Here is a 22232-nt window from a genome sequence, read left to right on the forward strand (position 1 = left end):
CCACCAAATAATGCACACATCTTACAAATCGGTCAAACTACCATAATACTCTACGAAACTTAACATGTACCAAAATATAAAAAGGGAAATGATAAAAATCTTAACCTATCATTTAAAATTATTGTCAAATTAAGACTAGCAAATAAATAAGTAAAATAAAATTTAAAAAAATATAAATTAATTTTCAAAAATAGAGAAAATTTAAAATAATTTTTCAGATCCTCACACGGACATCTCTAGTCATAGTCATAGGATTAGAAAAATTAACCAAAAAGAGGTAAAAATAAAAATAAATATTTCATAAACTGAGGAGTTGGCATGAAAGCAATCGGTTCTCTGTAGAGACCGGTACAAGTTCAATACATGTCAATTGATCGTCCGTCGGATGTGTGTTTTTAAAGTCTTGTGACAACTCGTCAAAATGCAGTAGCTTATGGAGGACCGTACAAGCAAATACTACCAGTCTACCACCATTTACGTCGGTTGTACACCTGCCTGAGACAATCAAAACCGAAAAATTGTTTTCAAACTTAAAATCCTCTCAGTCCAGTGTCGCCGGAAACTTCTGGAACTCTTTTTCCCGTCCCCGGAGATGCCTCCTCCGTGAACCCTTACCTTCTTCAGACTCACATTTTTAGCTTACTCTCTTGCTATAGTACTATTACTATTTCCATGGCGGATGTGATGCATGAGGGCCATAATACGACCGGGGATTATGACATAGAATACCGATCCAAAGACGATGACGCCTGGTACAGTGCGAGGGTGATCTTGGACAATGACGAGAAAAGTTTAGTGGTAAAATTGGAAGGGTTTTCAGAGGCTTCTGACCTGAAATTTAGAGCCGACGAATTTGAAAACCAGGCTGCAGTCGAGGAGTTCGTGAAGAGGTTCCGGTCGGTGTCGGAGCAGCTCCAGGACAGAGATTGCTACCAGCTTGTTAAAGGCAAGAAGGTTTGTGCGGCGCTTAGCTTTGGACTCGATGATCTCCGATATTACGACGCTGTTGTGGACGATGTAAGTGCACTATAGATTCTGATTGTGGCTGTGTTATAGAAAATTAGTGAAAATGGCCCCACTGAAATTCTTAATTAGTATAAAAGGTGACGAGATTTGGTGTTGTTTAAATTATAAAGAGCATCTCTTACTAGAATTTCCAAGCATTGTTTGGTGTATTTTTTAGTTTTTTAATACATTGTTTGGTGTATGTAGAATTCCCTGAACAACAATTGGTTACTAATAAAAGTTCGGCAAATTTTTTGTTTGGTATATGTAGAGTACTCTGAACAACAATTGGTAACTAATAAGGGTTTGGCAAATGTTTTTTAGCAAAAGTGAAACTAAATTGGGAAAGTGTCTAAACGGCGGGTGCAACAAAAGAGGGTATATTCATATGTTAAGTTAGGTGTAATTTAGGCGTGTAATCGTAAATCTTGCTATGTCGACTTGCACATCCAAAAGCACTTTTTACTAATTTTCTTTCAGGATTGACTTGTGGGAATTGTTATTGAAATTTCCATGGTTATTAATGGAACGCCTTTTTTATTTTAATTACAACTTCATATATAAATGGACTGACTGTAGAAGTGTTAATGTTTGTCTAATTTACACTGCTAAACAGTTAAGGGAGTCCCAATAACAGTTCCTAGTAATTTTATATCTTCACAGAGATATGTATAGTTTTATCGGTTTAGTGTCTAGTGGAGGAAGGCTCCTTTATGCTGTGTAAGGTATAATTACAAGTGCCTTAAGTTGTTATTGGTGCATTATTTGTAAACTTTTCTAGAATAATTGGCATCTTTAGGTAAGAATTAAAGTATATCCTTTTTTGGTTCCTTTTTAAAGATGTTTGAACAATTTGATAAGATTCTTCTTTTAAGATTAACCATTTTTTTTGGGCTTTTGAACTTTAGAGTAAAATGGATGTCATCGGGAGACGAAAAATGCTAAACTTAGTAGAAGGAAAAAGGAACAAAATTTCTGCTATGAGAATTGCTCTATGGGGAATGGTGACAGAATCAGGGCATCTTAAAGGTTTTGATGTTTTAGTTTTCCATAGATAATGCCATAAATTGATTGATGAACATTTGATTGGTAATGTTCCTGAAGAAAGGATAGAAGTCTTTTGAGTTCTTATCCAAGTTGGATTTTCCTCAGAAAGTTGGACATTTCAGGCCTTTACCTCTGTGCAACGTGGTTTACAAATTGCTGGTGGAGGTTGCTGTTCATAGAATTAAATCCTTGCCGATTCACTTAATTGGTCCTCAGCGAAGTAGTTTCATGCCTAAGATCATGCTAGTGATGGGGGCATGTTTATGACAATCGACTCAGAAAAGGCTTAAGTATGTAAAATTGGGGGTCTTGTAGACATTGTCCTGTTCTAATGCGTTTCCTACTCCCTACATACGCTAATGACAGCATGGAGGCTACTTATCTTGCCATCATTTGGAATGGTGCATTGACACCTTTCTTTAAAACTAGGACAGGAAGTTAGGCAGGGCAATCCTTGTTAACCGTGTCCATCTGTCTTTTACATTGAATGGTAGGGACTCAAAATTGTCCACATGCATCACTTACTTCATTTTTTTGTTTTGGGATGATCTTATTTTATTTTCTAGAGCTACAACTCAAGGTGCATAAAAGTTGAAGAAGGTTATTCATGAGCTTAGTCCGCATACTGGACAAAAAAGATTAGCCACAGCAAGTCAAAAATTTTTCTTTACCTAGAATAAGAATGATTCTAAAAGAGAAAATAACTAAAATCTTTGGTATTCTGGGCTTCCCTTGATTCTTGGGATAATTAGTGCCCAGGCTTGTAATTGTATAGGGGAGAAAGTACAAATCTGAGATGCAGGGCTGGAAACTTAAATATCTATGTACCATTGGCAGGTTTATTTTGTTACTTCTGTTCTTCCATTTATATTGGTGAACAACTTGGTTACTATGAAACAGTCCTGATAAAATTGACAGGCTTCAATGATAATATCTTTGTGGTAACAATACTAGTCAAACTATTCACCTTTCCAATTGGGATATAGTTACTTGAACCAAGCTTGAAGGAGCTCTTGGCATCAAAACCACGTGGCCATGCTGGTTGAGATTGGATGGGACCTTACTCAAGGGAAACAAGTTTTATGAGCTGATGTTTTTCTTTCAAATTGGTTAAGGGGCTTAAGTTTAGATGCTGAGTTGGAAACTGATTCTTATACTTGGAAATGCTTCATGTTCCAGAATGTCAGACATTCATGCAGTTGTTTTGTAGCTTGTGAATTGTGGGAACATACCTTTCTGTTTCATTGATCTGCAATGTCCTTTTGGCTGGGCTCGTTGATGATGATACTGTTTGAGTTCAATTGGACTGTTAAAGGCAATAAAGGACTGAATGTTACAGACATTAAGAATTTATCAGAGACATCATGTTATAAAGTGCTGTTATTGTTCAAGAAAATGGTGATTCTTTGAAAAAAATTGGGAAGTTGGAATGTCCTTATTGACTGATTGTAGTTATCTAGACTCGACAGAAAATGGCTTATTGAAAGATTCTTAATTGTGCTCTTAGAAAGGAAAGACATATGGCCAAGTCTGATTGTACTTATCTAGATTTGACTGAATGTGATTATTCGAGCATTATGCGGTCTAGATAAGCTTCTATACTTGATTGTGCCACTTTCTTCAGTTTCAACCATTGTTATATGTGCCTTTTATGCGTGTCTGAGTGAGTTGTTTTGGTATGTTGCTTTGTAAGCTTTTCCTTAGCAAGAGGCAAATGTAAGAACTGAAGTCCATGTTTTTGGTTGTTGAAGATATGTAATCTGATATTATGGAAAGATTTGATATTGTAAATATTAGGAAAGATTAGATTTGATTGATTATAGTATCATATGATTATAATATCATGTGATTATAGTATCATATATTAATTAGGTAATAGTATGATTATAGTATCATATGATTATGGTATCCACTTGTGTATATATATTTGTATATTGTGTAGTCCAAGAATGAGATGAAGAAGAGTATTTTTCTCTCCCTTTTGTCTTCGTTTACATGGTATCAGAGCTTCAAGCTCTGTTATTAGCATGTCTTTTGACGTGACCCTATTGAGTCACTTTTAGGTCGTGACTCTATTGAGTCACTTTTGGATTTTTCTTGTGTGAATCTCTGTTATCAGTTTGTCTTTTGACGTGACCCTATTGAGTCACTTTTAGGTCGTGACCCTATTGAGTCACTTTTGGGTTTTGTGTGAATCTCTGTTATCAGTTTGTCTTTTGACGTGACCCTATCGAGTCACTTTTAGGTCGTGACCCTATTGAGTCACTTTTAGGTCTTTCTTGTGTGAATTATAATGGCAGATATGAAAGGTAGTAGTAGAGAGATGAAACCAGCAATTTCTGATGTTATTCCTACAACATCAAAAAATTACTGAACACAAATTGAGTGAAAAAAAATTTTTGGATTGGATTGGAGTAAAACTATTCGGATATTTCTGCGCAGCATCGATAGAGATGATCATCTCACTGATGACCCACCCGTTGATGGGGAAGAGAAGACGGTTTGGCTAAGGGAAGATACAAAATTATTTTTGCACCAGTCATGTGAGAACTGGAGAACAGTTAGCTGATATCTTCACTAAGCCTCTAAATGGTCCGAGAATTTATTACATTTATGGCAAGATGGGCATGATTAACATCTATGCTCCATCTTGAGGGGGAGTGTTGAAGATATATAATCTGATATTATGGAAAGATTTGATATTGTAAATATTAGGAAAGATTAGATTTGATTGATTATAGTATCATGTGATTATAGTATCATGTGATTATAGTATCATATATTAATTAGGTAATAGTATGATTATAGTATCATATGATTATGGTATCCACTTGTGTATATATATTTGTATATTGTGTAGTCCAAGAATGAGATGAAGAAGAGTATTTTTCTCTCCCTTTTTTCTTCGTTTACATTGGTCAATCTTGAAAAGCATTTGGTTAAAGAACTTGATAAGATGCTCCTTTTAAGACTAACATTTTCTTGGTTTTAAAGAAATAGAGTAAATTGGGTGTCCTTTGGAGATGAAAATGCTAAATTCTTTAGAAAGAAAATAGAATGAAATTTCAGTTTTGGGAATTGCTACTGGGGAATGGTAGCAGGATTGGGACATGTTAAAGGTTTTCATGCTTATAGTTTTATATTGATAGTCGCATAAATTGATCAATGAAATATAACTTGATTTGTAATATCCTTGAGGAGACTATGAGAGCAGGTTTTTGACTTCTAATCCCCAAGTTGGATTCTCATGAGAAAGTCAGAAAATTTATGACATACCTCTTTTCAACGCGGTCTACAAATTGCTCGTGAAAGTTATCATAAACAGAATTAAGTCTTTGCTGAGCTGTATTGGTCCACTGCAAATTAGTTTTGTCTCTACGAGGCATGCTGAAGATGCAATATGTTTAGGAAAATTGATGCATAAAATGACTTAAATATTTAAGTTTAATTGGGCTTCTCTTAGACAATACCATATTGTATTCGGGCTCTCTACAGCATTGGTAAACACTGTAATGGCATTGTGGAGTGTTCTGCTCTTGCTATCTTTTGGAAAGTTGCGATAATCGCTTTCTTTAAACCTTAGACAGGGAGGGCAGTACTTTTTGTCCCTAAAATTGTGTTGTTTACATATAATAATCATCTGGTACAATGAAAGGATTGGCACCTTGTAAGTCTTCTCAAAATGGTGCACGTCTCACATTTGTTTTGCAGATGATATCATTTTGTTTTCTAATTTTACAAGCATTAACTTCACTGTGTCTGTTTTGCCCCCCTTCCCCCTCCCCTCCAGTGCGAAATCTAAGCCTCTCAGAATTGTGGCTAGCAGAATTATGTGCTAGTGTAAAACAAAATGTAACCAATGACTTTGGAAAGTATCTTAGGGTTCCCATAATACATGGAAAGTTAATGCCCAGACTAATAATTGCATAGCGGAGTGAGTGCAAATGTAGAATGCAGGGCTGGAAACTAAGGCTAAAAGGTTGACTTTTGTCAATTTTGTTACTTCTGCCCTTCCATTTATATTCTGTAAATTTTCCTTGAAAAGTGTGATAGTTTTGATGGGCTTCAATTAGATTAATAACACTAATCACATCATCCACCTTGTCAATTGGGACATGGTTACGAGAACCAAGGTCAAAGAGGATCTTGGCATCAAAACCTTGAGGGAGATAAACTCTGCCATTATGGCTGAAAATGGATTGAACTTTAGTCAAGGGAAATAAGCTATTTGGGCTGATTTTTTTTAATGCTTGAGCAAAATTATTGATTAATTATACTTGGAAAGGCTTTGCTTGTAGTTTTCAGAATGTCAATCATGGTTACGGTTGGATTGTGTAGCTTTTGAATGGGAAAATAACACTGTTCTGATTTGATCCTTGGACCTGAAATGTCCTTTGGCCAATGTTATTGATTGTAATACTAAGTTCTCTTGGACTGGTAAAACACATTCTTAAAAAAGTGCTGAGAATGTTTGAGAAAATGATGATCTTTTGGTTTAAAAAGCTTGGAAGTTGAAATGTCCTCATTGGCTGATTGTAGTCTATGGGCTAAATACAGAATTATTTGAAAAATGGACTAAAATGGTTTGGGAAGGATTTTGAATGGTGCTTTTAGAAAGGAAAGATGGGACCAAGTCTGATATTTGCTAAACACGTGGTTGTGCAGCAGAGACTTCCTTGCGTGCTCTGCAAGACACTGGTTGTTCAAGCATTGTGTGGTCTTAGATATGCTTGTAGTCTCGCTTATGCTACTTTCTTCAGATCCATAAATTATGACTTTCTGAAGCAAGACCTTATTGATGAAACTGTAGGTCTGTTAGGCAGACCCAGGATTATTTTTAATTGGGAGCACAAGTAACAGCAAATTCATTTCAATTTTCTATGTGGTTGTTTGTAGTAATTCTGTTTACATAGCAAGTAAAGCATCATACTTGTTTAACAAGCGCATACGATGTGCTATTTATCGATATCACTTGACAATGGGACTTTTGGAAAAATACTGCTCTGTATATTTAAAGATTGCTCTGAAATAGTATAGTACATTAGTTTCAATAAGTAACCTAAGAAAGCACAAGAACCCAATAACCTTCAACTTATCAAAAGAACAGTAATTTTTTGGGGAATAAATTTAGGATTGTAGTAGTTAATGTAGTGGATGATGCTGATATCTGGTTACTACAATGAATACTTCATATATGCATAGATTTTTTTACAAATTAGTGGGGCAAAATAAATGTTTTTCCAAATCATTATGTCCATAATGCACATTTTTCTCGTGTTAGTGGGGCAAGTGCTCCCGCTGGACATAAGGTACTGCTGCTAGTGTCTAATCCACTTTTTCAGTTTCAACTGCCCCTGGAATATTTTATTTGTTGCTACTTTAGGAGTTCTTTGGCAGAGGATTGGTGTTATTTCTACCTAAGCTACTTTCTTCATAGTTGTTTTAGGGTAAAGAAGATCCATGGACTTCTTTTCATCTGTGGAACATCTATTGGGAGGGGATAGCAGCTGTTCAGATGGTTATCTCCAATACTCCATTGCCAGGTTGGTTTAACTTGCACATGGATGGTAGTGTCATCATCGTAAATCTGTGGCCATGGATGGATTATTCGTAGATGATTGTGGACAAGGATGGTATATGCAGGAAATTTTGGCTACTGGTCCAGGGCCGTAAGACTAGGGTTCATCTTGGCTTGGGATTTGCAGATTGATAAGTTAGAATTAGAGGTTGACTGTACATCTACTGTGCAAAGAAAATGGCAAGTTAGGATTAACCAGTGTTATATGGAATGTAATAGAAATTGATCAGAGGCAATCTTGGACGTAATTTTCTTTTGTGACGCGGCGCGCTTCTTTTTTTTTTTAACAAATCACCCTAGGAATGCTTCTGATATCATTTTTTACAGGACTTCAAGGGGGTTACTAGCATATCATCTTAGGCTTTCTTAAGGCCTCCAGGTAACTCACTTTCCTGCAACCCTGCAAGACAAAAAATTAAAAATTAAAAAAAAAAGGAAAAAAAAATCCTTTGTTTATTTTGGCTCAACATATTTTCCTCACATTTGGTGACCTGTTAAATATTTCCCTCCATCCCAGTGATACTATCATACTTTCTTTTCGGATCTGTCCCAAAATATTTGTCACATTCATTTCGTCATTTGGCAAGTCTACAACTTACTTGATTGATTGGAAATAATGAATGAGGCGACTAAAGTAATTTGAATTTGGCAAAGGAGATAAGGAGAGTGAAAAGTCAACAACTTAACATGTGGCCTACCCGTGCTTCTAACTCCCTCCAATGAATGTGAACTTCTATTTGCTGGCTTATATGGGCCTGCAATACTTTCTATTAGTGCATTTTTTTGTTGAGATAAGGATAAACCTGGAACAAAAGCTCATTATGGGCAATGAAATCACTGTACAAAAAGTTGAAGTCCCGAAAAGCATCAATCTTTTCAGGATGGAGGAGGTATCATTTTCTTTTTTCGAAAGCTCGTATTCAGCATCCAAATGTGTTTGTCAAAGGCAGATTGCTGTGTGGAATTTTTTCCCTTTTAAAGTGAACTGGTGGATTTGGAAATTCCCTGATTTCCGTGCTACTAAGGAAGTAATCCAAGGAAAGTGAAGTTCCAATAGTAAATTTCTTCTTTGCTCTGTGTACTCTAGAGCTTGCTTCTAGTGTGTCCCAATCATGCAGTTGGTGCAGGAGGAAGTGAAGGATTTGAGATGAGAGCATCTTTGGAGTAATGCTATTATTCTTATAGCTGAACATAGGTTGTTTTTCAGGAAATATGTTTTTTCTGGCATAAAATTAAATGGCTCGGACAATGAGGAGGTCATTTATGTGTCCGGATGTGTGTGTATCCCGTGGATAGTTTAAAACTAGGAAATCTCTTTCTGTAGTGAATAAATATAAGGTTCAGAGCTTTGTATATCGCTTCAAAAGTCTAGTTGCTTTGTATGTAAAAGACCTTTAGTGAATTCCTTCAATATTTGTCACGGTATTTGGGCCTTTATTTAGTACAGTTTGTTGCAGATTGAATTCTGAGAATGAAGAAATTATCATGTCTCAGAGATGGTAAGGTCTGGAGAATTATGCTGTTCTATGGATTTGTCAGACTTAGTAAAAGGAGCCTGATAGTAACAGGAATATAAATAATTGCCTTCCGTTTTTTCTGTCACAAATTCTTCTCTAGCTCCTCCACCTATTCTTTCTTTTACTTTGCTTATAAAGACCACTTGACACCCGATCTATAAAGGTCAAATGAAAAGTATTTGGAAATGGCAAATAGACTTTTTTCTTTTAAGTTGGAAATGGCAAATAGACTTAGTTTATTTTATTTGATATGTGCACTGCATAACATGTCATTTTAAACTTCAAAGAAAGTGAAACAATTATATAACTGCTCAGAAAATAATTTTATTTTGCTTTAGGTTATTCATTCTACTTATTGTTGTTTGCTTTTGATTTGTAAGGTTCGCCATCAAGGACATGTACTAAGAGATGGAGAAGATGAATGTCGGTGCACTTTTATTCTATGCTGGCTGCATGGTCCAAGATCTGGCAAATTGACAATTGTTAATATTGCAAACATATGCACCATCCAAGTTGCTGCTCCAGCTGACCTTAGTATAGTTTCCTTTGCAAAATTTGCAAAGCAGAATGTGCAAATAGCTTGCTCCAAATCCTGCATAGTCTCTACTTCAACAGTTGGAGGTCCATCAAAACATAAAGAAGTCATTTGCTTGTCTTCCAGTGTGAAGTCTTCAGCCAAAAGCAGATCGCAGGCAAGTAGCTTGCTATGCTTTCATGCAAACTGTGTGTCTGCATAGGAGCTTGAAGCGTTCGCTGACAAGTTTACTTGGGTTGTAGGATGATGATGCGGTTGAGAGTTTCTGTGGCAATAGAGCGAAAGATGAAGGTGTGTTTAACTTGAATCAGATAATAATGTTTACCTATTTGAAGTTTATTTACTCTTTTATGTTTGGGCATCAGAAAGAGTCAGCCTCGGTGCCGATGTTGATGAAGATAAGGGAGGATATGACACTGCTGAATCTGGTCGTCTCCATTACATATTGATTGACAATTTGGAGAATGATCTATCAGCATCATCAATTAGGCGATTCATTCATGAAAATACCTCTGTTTCACCTCAAGCATACCTGTTTCCAAGTCGATTATCAGTGCCTTCTGCTAGTGGAGCTATTGCTTCAACTTCCAAAAAGAGTCTTGATCAGATTTATGAGTTTTTAATCAATCCTAACCACTTGATTGTTTCTGCTAGGGGAAGGTATAGTGCATATTGTCTGCTCAAAGCTTTAATTGAAAACTGGTTTCTTCTTTTCTTTCAACACTGGAAATGTTTCCATCATTCTGTTCTTTTCCATATTCATTTAGATTCTTATGATTGATATTAGTCTGGTTCCATACATACATAGATTTGTTTTGGCTTCTTTATGCAGTCAGATATTCGGATAGAGACTTGTGTCTTACAATGTATTATTCCTGTTTCTATTAACTTTTATGTTACAAGTCATCTACCTTCAAAAGGTAAGTGGGTTGGACACAAGATTTAGGGCCAATTTTATGTACATGCATAATGGTACCTTACACCATGGTAATTTGTTTTGCTTGCAGTTTCTCAAAAGTAAGAAGGTAATTACTAAAACTTTTCTGGAAATAAAGCTAAACGGCAGAAAGTATTATGTCGGCTCTGTTTGGATTGTTGTTTTTGGATGTTTTCAGAAAATTTGTAATGTAGCATCTTTACTGATAAATGTTTGTGCGAGACAAAGAAAATGTGGTTGTAAACGTGTTTGAAGTGTTCCTAAAACATGTTTCTGAAGAAAATCCTAAACAAACAGAGCTGTGATTTTCATGATTAATTTAGCCCCAAAGTCCGAAAGCAACAGCTACCCTCGTCCTATTTGGCAATTTGTGGACATTACCTCAAACTAAATATCTTAATCATGTTGGTATGTATTAGGTTAGGACATGTGTTGTACATGAGACGTTATCTTTTGTGGATAAGTTTTTGCTGTTTCAAAGTAGAACTCAATGGGTTTAAGTTTGAAAGAAAATGTGGTTGATTTGCAGTCTTTTGGATAAGACCTCAGGAAAGAATATTCATGCCTTTCAGCAGCATTTGAGAAAATTCAGATATCGCTTTCTAAAAACTGAAGCTTAAGACATGAGTATTTGCCAACTGACAGGCTAGACGATTATTATCTGGCTAAGCCTGTACTTAAATGAATTAACTTGTGTGTGTACTATGCTTCAAATTCCAATCTGTTCATTCTTCTTTTCCTTATTCGGGCTATTGGATGACTTAACAAGATTTATGCTGCTTATGGAGGGCAGGTTGCACAGAATGCTAGAGAAGCCTAAAAAAGACAGCTTGAAATAGAAATTTCAGAAAGGTTGAAATTAGATGCTTGTGGGTCCTGTCCCTTAATAAACTTGGCATGAATACCATTAGGTTCCGTTGACTTTGCTAGGAAAGATTGTAAAGGATATAACTAGGGGGTACAGAGTCATGTGACATTTTGTGGTTTATAAATATATTGTGGATATCCTGTTGTTGGTTTGTACATACATTTCACTGGCTGAGTATGTGATTCCTGCACTAGTGTATTGAATGGCAAAGCCATTATCTTTTTCCAGGCCATGGGTTATAGGAAAGATGGTGTTGAGTGGAGCATTTCAAGCAACTCTAGGCAGCTTGCCTGATGAATCCCAGGTATGATTGCTACCGATTTACATTTTGAAATTTGGAAGGAAAAGACAATCGAAAGTACGTAACAATTCACCTGTCATCAGTTGTATATTTGCTCTTTGAAAAATCAGAGTTAGAAGGCATTTTGAACTGTTAATCTAAGAAGCAATGAGATAATTCTGAAGAGTATTTAGGAGAATGACATGTTGGAGAATCATGGTAGTGTGGTATAGCTAGAATGACTTTGAGGTAAGACACCACCAAAAACTGACGAAGATATAACTTCTGTCATCCTGTTCTCTCCTCCATAGTGTATTGGGAAATAGCAAGATATCTCTTGGCTTGTGAGGCCATAAAGGTCTTCCTACACTATTCATCTTTTTAATGGTCATCCAAGGCTCTTTCTGTAAGCTTCTAGTGTACTCAGGTCTCCTCACATGTTTACGTATTATGTAATAAATAATATAAGCAAATACAGTTTCAACAGAAATTGATTGAAAAATTGGTCCGACATTGTGATGCCTGTGGTAGTAATGCTACCTACGAAAGAGGAGATGGTTTCCTCCACTGAGGTGTCCCTCTCGTGGGAGCTTGATTGTGATTAGAAAAGGGCTGTTGTAACTTTATAACACTGTACTTATGTCCTATTCTGAGGACCTTCCCATTTGTATGTGGTTTTTCTGTATATGTATGGTTTCCGAAGAATGCAGCACATATTTTCTCAGCAGGGTAGAGGCACAAGACCCTGATATGTCTACAGTTACAAATATGCCTATCTGTGAGAAAACAGAATTCTGAGGCTGTATTACTTGGTACTCTCGTGATGTAAGATGACTCATGAAAAACTTTATCCTGTCTTTTTATTTGAAGGACATATTCTTCCATTCTTCTTGGCCCCTTGCTAGCCCCCCCCAACACCAAAAAAAAAATTGCCCAAACTTCATGCAGTGATCAGATGATTTCAGACAGTACAGGGTTCATGTATTTTTCAAGTAACAACCTTCATGGTAAACAATTCACACAGTAAACAAGTAGATCTCACCTATATTGTTAAAACATATAATTCACCTCCATGAGAGGAACTTAGGAACTAATAAACTATCTCATTATAGAGTGAATGACTTAAATTTTGAATTTTTATCAGCTTGAAGCATTAGTAGGGCGATGATGGTTTTTGATGATCGACGGCATGTTTGGTGGAAACCCATTCTTATTAAATACACTGTCAGGAATGGTGAGTGAAAGAGGGAGCAGATGAGATGAGATTGAAATCAATCAATCACCCCCAAAATCAAGCTATCATAATTAGGCTATCTAATTACTATAAATTAAGCTAATGTATCTAGATATATTCAACAAGCTAGAGCTAAGATTACTTCTTTATTCGACTTGGTGACGGCTTTATCCCATATCACTTTAAGACATTGTGATGTAACCAACTCAACCTTCTGGTCTGACTTGCCTTACGAACTTTTGTATCTTCTACCACCAGATCTTGTTTGATATTGCTTGGTTCCTATCAGCATCTCTGAATCATTGCTTTCTGAGACAATATTGCATGTTTATTGAATTTTCCTTTTCCATTGTGATAAGTATTTTAGTGGAACTTTTGCAAAAGAGTTGATAGAATTTCCTATTTGGAGGTCTTCTTTGAGATTATGGGTATAGGAAAAATTCAGGAATGGTTTAATTCTGCTTGAGGTTAAATGTTTGGATCATTAGGGGTTAAACTCTTAAAGAACATTCCTGCTATTTGTGCAAAGGGAGTTGCTCTTGGTAGTTCAACATGTCTTCTTTTGTCCATTGGTAGGATACTCGTCTTCTATTCTCATTTTTATTGTGTAAAGATTATTTGTGAAATGTTGTGTGTCTTAGGGTATCGAAAGCTGAATTAGGTCAGAAAGCAGAATACGATTTCTTTTGGAGTCAAATTTTGATTTGTACGTCCATATAAAACAGCAACCGGTACTTCCCCTTTCCTAGACCTATAGCATCCTTAACCATTATGTTTCCTTAGCCATTGAATTTGTCCGTTCCCCAGAAGTGGCCAAGTCATGGTTCTAGGGAAAATTTGGGTGGTAATAGTTGTCTAGATGTCAGAGCAGATTGGATAATGTTGTTTACTTTGATTGCTATAAGAGAATTACAGAAATCCACTCTTGCTCTTACTTTCTTGCTTTGCTCTTTCATTGCTCTTTCTGCTGTTTTTTCCTACCGTCAAATTTTTCACGACTGACTAGTTTTAAATGGTCTGTATCCAAAGTAATGCCCAACATCCAGTAGGAAACTGATCCTGAAGCTACGATTTTGACAATCAATGGATATAGAGGAAATAAAGGTTTTCTTAGGTCCCAGAATCATTAACATGAAAATGTTACTCTTGTATACAATAGAAGCAGAAATTCAGCCTTGGGAAAGGAATTAATCAGAGTGAAGGAGAATTCCCTGAGTAGACCCAAAATTGAAAGTGGTCGATTGCTGTACAGTGTTCTCCTCATCCTCAAAACTTATTTTGGATGCCCAAGTGGAAACTTTCCCACAAACTGCATAAACCTATAGATCATGTGGCAGTCGACCGTATCTGACATGCATCAAAGTTTGCTGCATCTCTTAAAAACAAAGAAAAGAAATGAGACTTAAAAACGAAGCTTTACAATTTCTATCAAACACATTCTAATTCTTTTCATTAGCTTTGAGTAGAATTATCTGAACCAGCCTCTATTCATCTTGGTGCATGTTTCTGTGTGTGTGGTGTGTTTTATAAATTGGATGTATGAAAAGGAGACCCGATAAGTGCCAAATTCAGCATGTGCTGAATAGTGTTCTTACTGTATTTGTGCAACTTCCCCTATTACCAGAGTACTATTCACCATGCTTTGATTCAGCACTGGAAAATTTCCTTTGTGAAGAAATAGATTTATTGTGAAGAAGAGTTTTGCCTTGTAGGATGAGTTCAAGAAGGAAAGGTTGATAAAAGAATTACAAGTGGTCCCTTCAGGAACTGAAGCATACAAGACAGCAATGCAACTAAGGGATCTATATATTGACTTTGTGAATCACGAGAAGCTGCTTTACAAGAGACTTGCTTTTGAAGAGTCAAGGATTCTGAAGTCATCTTCATCTGTAGAGACTCGTAATGGTGATAAACGTGCCAATGCGTGCAAGTATCTGAACTTGTGTAATTTATTTGCAGTTGATTGATGGAAAAAAATAAAATAAGAAATAAGAGAAATGTTCTATTTATGTCAAGATATTAGCATCGATAAAGTTAGTAGTATTTGTCATGAGAGAATAGGCCTTAGGATCTCACTCAGGTAATTCATTCACGATATCATTCTGAAATCTTAATTATTATTTGATGTGTCACAGATATGTTGATTTGTTTCTGTGCTGAGTCAAAATTAGCCAGTTGCCATCCTTGATTCACGTTGAAAATGTTGATTACAGGTGAAGGATGCTAATTGCTGCTGCAGATTCACCTAGAGATTTATGAAATTGACTTTGCAGTTAATCAAAATGTGGCTGCAATCTTCAAAGCTGGAGATGCCAATTACACGCTAAACAAGTTCAGTTTGCGGATTTCTGAAACAGTATGTGGATGACTAACTTGCTGCAGATTTACACTAACTATTTGCTTTTTAATTCCTTGCTAAAAACTGTAGTAAATCATGGCAGCAACTGTTTTGATTGAAAGATGACATTAGAGATCTTCTGATGTGTATAGCTTGTGCTTAGTATGTTGTTTATGATGCTCATTTGAAGATCTAAAAGCCTGGGTTCGGTTTGTCATGAGCACCTCTTCTAGACTACGCGCCTTGTAGAGGATCAATCTTAACGCTCTCTAATACTGATCTTGTGTATAAAGGGGGTAATATTCGTTTTCAATCGATTTAGCCCCTAAAATCTAATTTAAAACAGTAGACATAGGCTGCTTAAAAGTCTTACAAGCTTTGAGGGATGACCGTTTAACGCTCTTTAAACGAGGCTAATGAAAACCTATCAAAAACTAAAGGGCTAATAACACATTTCCTTGTGAACTCGACTCATGGTAAAATTTAGCCCTTGAAATATATATATATATATATATATATATATATGGGATAATTTCAGAAACCTTCCATGAGGTTAGGTCTAATCTCACCCTGCACTCCTGTTATTTCAAAATTAGCACTTAACTCCCTTGTCAAATTGAGTGGACAAAACGTCTCCATCAATCAGAGTTAAATGATGAAATTACCTTGCAAATTATCATGATAAAATGAATTGGAATAATGGAAAAAAAACTATGAAGCAAAGTGTGTAAAAGTCACAAGAAATTGGTGATTGGCATCAATTTCTGGTACTGTACAATCATACGAGCGGGAAATTTTAGAGTCATAAGAATGACACATCAAAAGGGAAGTGCAAAGGTCTTGGAGTTGAAACTTCATTTATTGCTTCTTGCTCTTTGTTCAAACAAAGAGATCAGGGATAAGAACTAGGAACACTAAAATCTTGCACATAGTGATTGAATCCCTTTATATCATGCATGATCAACCCGTGAGGTTGTTCAAACATTTGCTTGTTGTATAGACCCATCTTCCAGTTGGAAAATCAGGTAGCTGGTGTAATTTGTGTTATCAATAGGAGTAAGCTTCCTGATTGCAGACTGGTCCAAATGTTAGTCTTTTGCTTAAGATGATGTATGCTATTAGTAGTTTGGTTACTGGGATGTTATTTGTCTAAAAACTCCAGAAAAATATCAGACAAAGTTATGTTTACTGTTGTATATGTAATCTCTATAATGTTATGTTTATGTGCTAAAGTCAATGCAGTACTTGTTTATAATATGCGTGGCTTATTGTATATGCTTGCATTTCACAAAATCTAAATATTTACATTAAATATAAGATGAGATTTATCGTCGCACATGATATTGTTATCCATAATATGGGGAGAAAATGCAAAATTCCTAATGTTGACCCTGATAAATAATCTTATATTGAACTGCTTAATGATGTTGATGAAAAGGTATAAAATCAGTTTCCTAGAAATCTAAACATGCTACTGCATATACGGTGTGTAATCCCTAAAGGTTTGGGTTCTTGGACGTCATTGATGATAAGTCAGTGTTGGAAATGTTCAAACCACATGAAAATGACCTTGTTATTAACTTTCACTTGTTGGACATAGACATAGTTGCCCCTCCAGAAGTTAACATAGAAGGAAATAATCATGGGGCTGACCACGAGAACTTAGGAATACAAGATAATGCAGTGGTACATTTGAATGACATGGTTAGCCAATAGGGATGAATATGGGGACTACGTTTCAGGTTCTGATGACTCTTAGACATATGATTTGAAGAATGAGTCATATGACATTCAAGGTGATGATGATGCTTCACTTTCTTTTGAAGACAATAGTGATGCAGACTTTTCAGATTTCAAAGAAAATGAAGATGGAGGTGTTGTGGTCGATACTGAATCTAATGAAGAACTAGATTATATGAAAGCTGTAATGAAGTCCAAAATGTGGACTTATAATCCTAGAGATGAAATTGAATTTCAGAAGGGGATGCTTTTTATTGATGTTGATGCCTTTAGGGCTGCTCTAAAAGATTACGTCATACAAAAAGGCTTTCCATTAGTGAGATTGAAGAATGAAATAACCAGAGTGATTGCCAAATGTGGTGCACAAGGCTACAATTGGAGAATACATGCATCTCCAATTGCTGACTCTATCACATTCATGGTGAAATCTTACAATCCTGAGCACACGTGTAATGAATAAAAAGAATTATGAAGCAACCTCTGGCTGGATTACAATGAAATTAGTTGATGTGTTGAGAGAGCATCCTAATATCACAACTAAGGGAGTAATTTCTGAGATGCTGAAATTTGGTGTTGAACCAAGTAAGAACCAAGTATATAGAGCTAATAAGAGAGCTTTAGAGATTGTTCAAGGATCACATGCAAAATCCTATAGCAAGCTGTCAAAATATGCTGAGTTAGTTAGGCAAAACAGCCCTGAGACTATTGTGAAAATCCACTATGATAGGCCTAATTTATTAATGGAACCAAGGTTTCTTAGAATGTTCATCAGTTTCAAGGCACAAAAAGATGGCTTCTTGGTTGGTTGTAGGCCTTTTGTAAGCTTTGATGGTTATCATCTGAAAGGAATGTTTGGTGGTGTTCTCTTGATAGCTGTGACATTAGATGGAAACAACAGCATCCTTTCAATTGTTTATGCAGTTGTTGAATGTGAGAACAAAGACAGTTGGAGCTGGTTTTTCTTGTACTTTCATGAGCATTTTGGACCTTTTGGCAATGATATCCCATTGACTTTCATAAGCGATAGGCAGAAGGTACATTGAGTATTTTTTCCATCATATTCTGCCTTTGCTTCATTGCTTACATTAATAAACAGCATGTAATAACTCATTGATGTCTTTGTTGGCAGAGATTAAACATTGCTTATGAAGAATAAGTACCATCTAAAGAAGCAAGATATTGTTGCTGGCACACATAATAATTTCAAGATTCAGTTCCCTGGTTTACTTCTCAGAACCTATTTTTGGCAAGCAGCAAAAAGTTTTGATGTAATGGGGCACAATGAGGCCATGGAGAGGATTAAAGACCTGAACATTAAAGCTTGGAGGTACTTGAACTAGATTCCAAAGTCAACTTGACCATGTCACAAACAACTTCACTGAATCATTTAATTCTTGGGTCGGAAAGCTCAGAGGAGCACCTATATTGACACTTATTGATGGGTTGAGGAGCAAGGTAATGAGAAACTTCACAAGAGGTATGAAGGAGCTTGCACATTGTCTACAAATGTTACCCCAAAGGTGCTGAAGAAGCTAAAAGACATTGCTGAAAAAGCTCGAAAATGTCAATTGATGATGGCTAATGAGTTCATCTTTGAAGTGTCTAATCTGGACAGGATATACACAGTTAAACTACAAAAGAGAACATGTGATTGTGGGGCCTTTCAAATCACTGGAATGCCACGCAAGCATGCTACACTGGGAATAATGTATAGGAGGGATAACCTAAACAACTACTGTGATGCAGCATTTGGCTTTGAGAAGTACAAGAACGCATACTCATCAATGATCATGCCTATTCCTCATGAGAAAAATTGGCCTCCAATTGAAGAAGTTACGCCTGCAACAGTTGAGCCACCAATCATTAAAAGGGCACCAAGTAGACCAAGAAGAAATCGAAGAAGGTGCCCTAATGAAGCTGCTCTTCACTCTTTAACAAGGAGATCAACTACTCTTAAATGTTCTAAGTGTCTGCAATTTGGTCATAACAAAAGGACATGCAAAGGAGGGCATGTGATTGCAAATTCTAGCAACTCTACATATCGGAATCATGCATAACATATTAATATAATATGCACTTTGACATGTATAAATGATAAATAAGACACTAACCTTCATTACAGACTGCTACTAGAAGAGGAAAAACCAAGCAGAGGCACAGCTAACACAGGCTTATCAGGAGCTAGAGTTTGGGTAATAAATGTTGCAATTGCCATTCAATATGTTTAAATCTTTGCATGCCTCATCTGAATGTTAAGCAATTTGTCTATGACATGTTTCAATAAGAGCTTGCACAAGGAAGTGTGCCAATTGTTGTATCAAGTCAAGGAAGTAATCGTAGTCCTCCTAGTCAACCAACTTCACTGAATATACAAGTCAATGTAGAGGCTAGTTCAAGTGGTGCAACAAAAAAGGTAAGCACAGCTTTGATTCTAAAATTTGAGTGTTTTACAATATGCATAACATCTAAATGGTTTGACTATTCATTTCAGAGAGGAAGACTTGTAAAGAAAAATATGACTACTGCATTGAATAACAATGGAAAAGGCGTGCAAATGTACCATGTCCATCAGAAAATTAAGCTGTGATAGGTTTTAGAGCTATTCCCATTGGAGGCTTACAATTTGAAACTTTCGTGAACATTAACACTGCTATAGTTGTGGCCTTTCAGAGCATAAGTAGTAGCTTTAGTTTGAGGTTCTAAGTAGTGTTGTTTCCTTTTCCTATTAATAGAGGAAAGTAGTAGTAAATATATGGTAAATTCAGGTTTTGGCTTTTTGAATCTAATAGTAATGCTTTTGCCTTAGTGCTGGACTATGATATTGCTGTAAATTTCTTGCACCACTTGTATCTTTTGTGCATGCAAATACACCCAACTATGTGGCTTGTTGACATTGCAATTTTCACTATCTAAACAATTAGTTGTAGATGGTGTTATAGACTAAATTGGATTGCAATGTGGCCTAACATTGCTATAATGTTTAGTAAATATCTGCAATCCTATCCATCATTTAAGTGGTCATTTGCTTTTGTCATGGATTGTTGCTTATTAGACTATGTAATATATCTTTGATATTTTGAAAACAAGGCTATAATAACAAGGTTATCCTTAATAGTATTCTTCTCCTATAGTTGGCTCTTATCTGATTATTTGTGGCATTTGGGTTTGCACTTTGTTTTCTATTAGCTAATTGAACAAAGAGGTTGGTTTGTGCTATTGGACAACAAAATTGATCTTTTTATTGCTTCTGTAATGGTCATATTGTATGTACTGCTTTTTGGCTCATTAAATTGATATATGATAGATATGTGAGGAAACATATATGCATTACTTCATTACCACCTATAAACATTGATAGGCCATAGGTATGCAGTTCTTCACATAATGAGTCACTTAACATTCTTGGGCATTAGAATCTAACTGATTACACCCTGCTACTGCATTTTTGTCCTACACATAGAGTTAGGATAATCCTACATTGCATAGGCCTATCCAATTGTTTGAACAATTAGAATGTTGAACAATGAGAATGAAAACATATATAGTTAGGAGAATAAGATTTATCATTAGTAACATGGTGAACCATATATTTGGTAGCTCTAGCCTTTCATTCTACACACATCTTCCATTATTGATTGTAGAATTGACTCATCGGCGTTGGCTAGAAATCTCATCAGCTTCATTGCCTTCATACCACTGAAAATAATTGCATCTAGAGCAGCAAAAATATAGCTTGTTTGGATTTCTTTCACTTTCCAAAATCCTTGTTGTCGCCTTCCTATTGCAACCACAATATCGATTCTTGTTGGTAAAAGATGTTGGAGAATTGTATGACGGCCCTCTTGTGGTGCAACTTGCCATGAAACATGCATCAATTTCTTTTCCCAATTCCCTATTTCAATCTTCAAGAATGCTGATAGACCTGTGTGGTTTTTTTGCTCCTCTATTCTTGCCTTTATATTACAATTTGATAAAGGAAAATAGCTGTTGCACTGTTGCAGTAACAGTTTTTACGCAACCTGAAGCTAAAATTTTGCCTTATTTCACTTACACCTCCTCATTTTTCATTCGTTGTATTTTTTATTAATTGTGATAATTTTTTTCATATAAGGGACATCATAAGGGTACATATGGAAGTAAATTCTTCTCTCTCATGAAAACTGCATTATTTATTGATAAATTTTATACCTCAAGGGCTGACAAATTTACATAAAATGTTAATTAAAGGGAGTTAAGTGCTAATTTTGAAACCACAAGGATGCTAGGTGAGATTAAGCCTAACCTCAGGGAGGTTTCTGAAATTATCCCATATATATGTATATATATATGGAGTTAAAAAGATAAAACAATAATTAAATTCAAACTGAAAATCCACTTGTGAAAATAAAAAGAATAAGGAAAAAGATAACAAATGCAAGTGATTTATAGTGGTTCGATCACCTCCTTGGTGCATACGTCTACTTCTAAAATTGTTCCAAGTTTTGGCATTTCTCCATAAACTGTCTTTTCACAAATTGGGTGAGACAATGACCCATGTATATTGGAGGCTCAACCTAGCTCACAATATATTCACTAACCCTAGTTGAATTTAGATTTTTACTCTTAGTCAAGATACCCCTCAACTACTTACTCATTTCTCTCAATTTTGAAGACCACAAACTAGTGAATAAATGTGTCTCACCTTCTCAAGGTTTTACTTCTTATCAATGAGAAACCTCACATAAATATACCCAAATAATTTGGGTTACAACAAGAACCAACACTCTAATTGATACACATCTCGATCCTCCAAGAAGAATCAAGTACGAGAAAGTCACAAGCCTGGGATCTAAAGTTAGGATCAATGTTTGGGATGGAGATTCGTAACCACTCTTGGACCGCTCAAAAATGATTCGAATGATAGAACGATGCCACAATCAAGTGTGTTGTTTGATTGATAAGTCAGAGATCACCTTCGGTCAGCTCTAAGATGTTCAAGATAGCTTTGGCAAGCCAAAGGAACTCTTTCTCCCAAGAAAGATTGTTTGAAAATTGTTAATAATGATCTTCTCTATTGAAAATTGCATAAGTTTGGATATTTATAGCCTACAAGGTTTGAAAAACCGAACTAACAAGTCTTGGTAAAGAAAATAACTCAAAAATCCCAAAAATCA

The 22232-nt window shown here is 35.8% G+C and overlaps 2 protein-coding genes across 4 annotated transcripts; both read left to right on the forward strand.

Annotated features, from left to right (window-relative positions):
* Positions 1 to 444: 444 nt before the first annotated feature.
* LOC113769955 lies at positions 445 to 15556 on the forward strand. 3 transcript variants are annotated; one of them, XM_027314301.1, is made up of 7 exons: positions 445 to 1017; positions 9528 to 9839; positions 9925 to 9973; positions 10048 to 10342; positions 11716 to 11791; positions 14714 to 14927; positions 15215 to 15556. In XM_027314301.1, the coding sequence occupies exons 1-7, from the start codon at positions 673 to 675 to the stop codon at positions 15226 to 15228; spliced, it is 1305 nt and encodes a 434-aa protein (XP_027170102.1). In that variant the 5' UTR covers positions 445 to 672; the 3' UTR covers positions 15229 to 15556. The 3 variants fall into 3 exon arrangements, with proteins under 3 accessions (XP_027170102.1, XP_027170103.1, XP_027170104.1); XM_027314302.1 differs by having other exon boundaries at positions 14714 to 14906; XM_027314303.1 differs by lacking the exon at positions 14714 to 14927.
* A 2017-nt stretch (positions 15557 to 17573) lies between these two features.
* Positions 17574 to 19666, forward strand: LOC113771231. The gene is made up of 7 exons (XM_027315840.1): positions 17574 to 18113; positions 18231 to 18406; positions 18492 to 18534; positions 18600 to 19087; positions 19202 to 19271; positions 19367 to 19492; positions 19571 to 19666. The coding sequence occupies exons 1-7, from the start codon at positions 17574 to 17576 to the stop codon at positions 19664 to 19666; spliced, it is 1539 nt and encodes a 512-aa protein (XP_027171641.1).
* Positions 19667 to 22232: the final 2566 nt, after the last annotated feature.

The sequence above is a fragment of the Coffea eugenioides genome, chromosome 5, assembly GCF_003713205.1.
Source record: "Coffea eugenioides isolate CCC68of chromosome 5, Ceug_1.0, whole genome shotgun sequence".
NCBI classification, from domain to species: Eukaryota; Viridiplantae; Streptophyta; class Magnoliopsida; order Gentianales; family Rubiaceae; genus Coffea; species Coffea eugenioides.